The 3,821-nt window shown below is 35.9% G+C and overlaps 1 protein-coding gene across 2 annotated transcripts in view; it reads left to right on the plus strand.

The window, feature by feature from the left end:
- Positions 1-3,617, plus strand: part of LOC117179339 (serine/threonine-protein phosphatase 4 regulatory subunit 3) — a 17,461-nt gene extending 13,844 nt beyond the window's left edge. For both annotated transcript variants that reach the window (XM_033371019.1, XM_033371020.1), the window contains exon 5: positions 1,391-3,617. In XM_033371019.1, coding sequence (XP_033226910.1) covers positions 1,391-1,477 — 87 coding nt within the window. In that variant the 3' untranslated portion in view covers positions 1,478-3,617. The remainder of the gene's footprint in view (positions 1-1,390) is intronic.
- The last annotated feature ends 204 nt before the right edge of the window (positions 3,618-3,821 follow it).

The raw sequence follows: 3,821 nt of genomic DNA on the forward strand, positions 1-3,821 counted from the left end.
AAGAATTATGGAAGTTGGTTGGAGAACTCCGACGAGTAAATTTTAGCACATTGCTGGTATTGCTATGTTTCCAATTTGAAATTTATCTTTTATTTTTAGGACCAAAAAAATGAAAATCATTTTACACCGAAATTTCATGAACGAATTTAGTCACTTGATCTCGACTTTATCGACGTTCAAAGTTTCTTTTTTTCTCCTCTAGAAATCGCTAAAAATGCCCAAAAAATAATGATAGGTTACGTGTGTGCAAATACTTATTTGTTAATTTGCAACGAAGGTGCAAATTTTATTGCTTATATTAATTTTTCTCATGGTTTAGACGATTTAGTATAAAATTGGTGTCAGTGCTCAATATGAGCGAATAAAAAAAATCTAAAATGCATCAAACCAAAAATGATCTTTAAAATTACCAATATATTGATGTATACAAACGTTCTTTAGTGCTTTTTATTTTATGTGTTAAAGTTTAAACACGATATCTCAATTCGTGTGGACGCAGTGAACACCAAAAAAATGTTCATAACCGGGGACTAGTTTGGTCACGTGGTAGCCGAAGAGCATGCCCTTAAAAGTATTACAAATTGAAGACTCGAATTTACCAAATTTTGATATTTAGGGGAAATACCAGCGGATCTGTTCAAGTGTTTTGGGAAAGTTAGTGTGTCCACTTATGCGTTAGACCCATGTTAATGTTACATACATTTGATATCGGGAAATAGTTGCTTGAGGGTCAAAATTGCCAGAAAAAAAGTCTTGTGTAAGAAAGGAAAAGAAGTGCAGATCCTTTAGTAAATCTGTGATTTAAATTTAAATGATTCAAATTGGAAAGAATTTTGGTCATACGATCTTTTTAATCTTTTTATTTCATGTTGTTCTTTTTTGAAATTGATTCAAACGTTTATGATAGTAATTTCATTAATTAAAATTTACTGTGTGTACATTATACGTGGGCTGATGTAATGCATGATAATTCTCACGACCAAACAAGTTCTTAACTTTTTATATCATATGGTTACGAGAAGGTTTGTAAGAAGTGAAACAAAGATGAGTGAAATATTATTTGGGTTTTCTCCTAATAAGCTTATAATGGGATCCTTGAATGATTTACAATAATTTCAATATTCGATAATAAATGAACTACTCTCTTTGTATTGCCAAACGAAAATGTGTTTTAAATGCATTCAACCTTATTAATTAGGATATTTCAATATCTAAATTCTGTAGCTGTTCTAAATATTTTGAACTCGAAATTCTTTGAAATATAGGCGAAATTTTTAATGGTCTTGTACCTCTCCCAATTTGGTTATCAACATCCATAGATATTAATTTCTCTTAACCAAACCACTGTTAATTCCTCCAAATCTAATTAACAATCTTGTATATTGTTCAGGGTCTGGTCGATTACGAAGGAGATTCGGATGAAGAAGAGGAAGACTCGGAATTGAGCCCGTCGCCAAAGCGGCAGCGGATGTCATAGTAGGCGAGCTGCCTGTCGGTAACACGAGTGCTATGACCATTAGTTGCCGTATTCACCAGCTACCCGTGCAAACGGGTCGCTCCCGTTTCTTTGATCTTCCGTTTTCTACACTGGTAGACCGGAAGTCGAGAACTCATCGTCATCGATGTCGTCATTTCGCTGAGGGACGTATCGGCAAGATACTTGGCAAAAGTCCTGAAAGAAAGAAACAAACAAAGAAAACAAGGCAAAGAAGGTATCAAAGTGTGTGGTGGACGTTAAAACGCTTGTCTGAGCGGAATTATTGTGTACAGTTGCATGAGAGTACGAGCAAAATGGAACAAGAATGAACCAAGAGAGCTGGGTAAAAGGAGATGGATGAGGTGAAGAAGAGTGTGAAAAAGTGTGAAGAGTCCCGAGAACATCGGTAGTGGATTTGTAAAGCAGAGCAGTATCGGACTTTCTTGATATCTTCGTAAGATAGAGATAAGAATTTACAAGAGTGTATGTAAGTGAGTAAAGTGAAAAGTAAATTGTAATTCATTCCAGTGGTTAAAAACGCCCCACACCAGTCGAAACTCTCCGACGAGAGACAATTAGCGGGACAAAACAAAAGAGGTAAATGACGCTCTGTTAGGCCTAGCCTCTCACAAGAACTGAATTCTCAGCGTGCGTTTGGAAGGGTAAAAATATAAGGCTGCGGGGTGTAATTGTGGGTGTTTTCTCCGGTAAGGTTATACTTAAGAAAGTACGATTTTAAAAGCATTAACTTAGGGAATGCATCCTTTTACGCAGCACCGACTACGAATTCGACCCAGTGTGTTTCATCGACTCTCTCGATCGCACTTGCTGGTTCTATTGGCACAAACACCACTTTGGTCGCAGCAGGCGACTTGAAAGAGGACGAATTGTAGATTCGTATCCAGTAAAACTGTGAGATTATTCGACTTTCTATTGTACATATTATACATACGTATGCACCCGGAGTTTCTTAAATTGGCACGATATCCCCGAGATTCGTGTGACAGATATATATGTATGCTCTGTCTGAATTTCTTATCTCCTCGAGATATCTTCAATGAGCTTTCCAATGAAATTTCTATTAATGTAAGTAGCGTAAATTGTACAATAATCCTTTTATTTGTGTATCATCGGCCGGCTTCACGTGTCCAGTACTAATCTATAGTTTAAGACCAGTTTCTAGAGTGTGATTTTCACATAAGGAATTTCTTGAGAATTTTGAAAGGATCAAGTTCTGGAAAAATTTCTCAAATAAGAATTTCTAACAGTCTAGTAAAAGAGTTCAGCCGAGTGAAGGGAGTAAAACAGTAGAGGCGAGTAATTTGAGCCTTTCTTACAATTAGCCTAAATCGGGAACAGAAATCGATTGACGAATAGAACACAGTGATATTGGATATCGGTGTACAATTTCTCTTCGTTCAAACCGCGCGCACCTAGCTTGAAAATTGCAATCGCAGGTTAATTCACCGTCACATCTGCAGAGAACGAGTTTTTCCACACACAAAAACCCAAGTACATTTTTGTATCGCCTTTTTTCTACCGAACTATCGCGAAGCGAAATCATAAGGTTTCCTGCCTGCAGTATGTACCTATAAAAGACCGACTATCGTTTCCAAATTTCATGTACAGAATTTTTTCTACTCTCGCGCTCAGCTCCAATTTTTGCCACTTTTGCTCCAAAGATCACTCGACGATCTCGATTGTTAGGAATGAATTTTTAGTACGTGACTACTCGTATTTAAGAATTTAAGTAAGCCATTTTTTATTGTTAGTTAATAAAAGCAACAACAACACAAAAACATATACTTGTTGTTTTTCGCGTTTGTATAACGAGTGGGAAATTTATTGGTATTATTGAAAGAGAAAGTTTTTATACGCAGTCAAGTATTTTCTGCAGAAAAGGATTCCCTATATTTTAATTTGCGACGAAATCCTGTTCTTTCGAATTGTTCAAATAGTTGTGGAAAATTATTTTAGATGGGAAATTTCTGTGGACTCCTACTTTGATCGCGTATAAAATTGGCTCGAAGGTGAATGAAAATGAAATTAATTTTCTGGAGCTGGGCGAAAAGCAAGAGCATGCAACCTGAACTGACCACAGAAAGTTGTAATAAAGGCTAACCATAAATTAGTTAAAGAATTAACGAGTTAATTGATAACGTTGTTCCCCATGTGTTTTACTGTATTTACAATTTATTCGGTAATGAGGAAAAATATTATTAAGGCTAGAGCATTATGACAGGTGGGAAGAGTGTAAGTAAAAGAGAAAGATTATGAACTATTATCTAAGTGATAAATGAATAAAAGTACTACCGAGTACTGCTCTGAATGTATTTGGTATATA

The sequence above is a fragment of the Belonocnema kinseyi genome, chromosome 9, assembly GCF_010883055.1.
Source record: "Belonocnema kinseyi isolate 2016_QV_RU_SX_M_011 chromosome 9, B_treatae_v1, whole genome shotgun sequence".
Lineage (NCBI taxonomy): Eukaryota > Metazoa > Arthropoda > Insecta > Hymenoptera > Cynipidae > Belonocnema > Belonocnema kinseyi.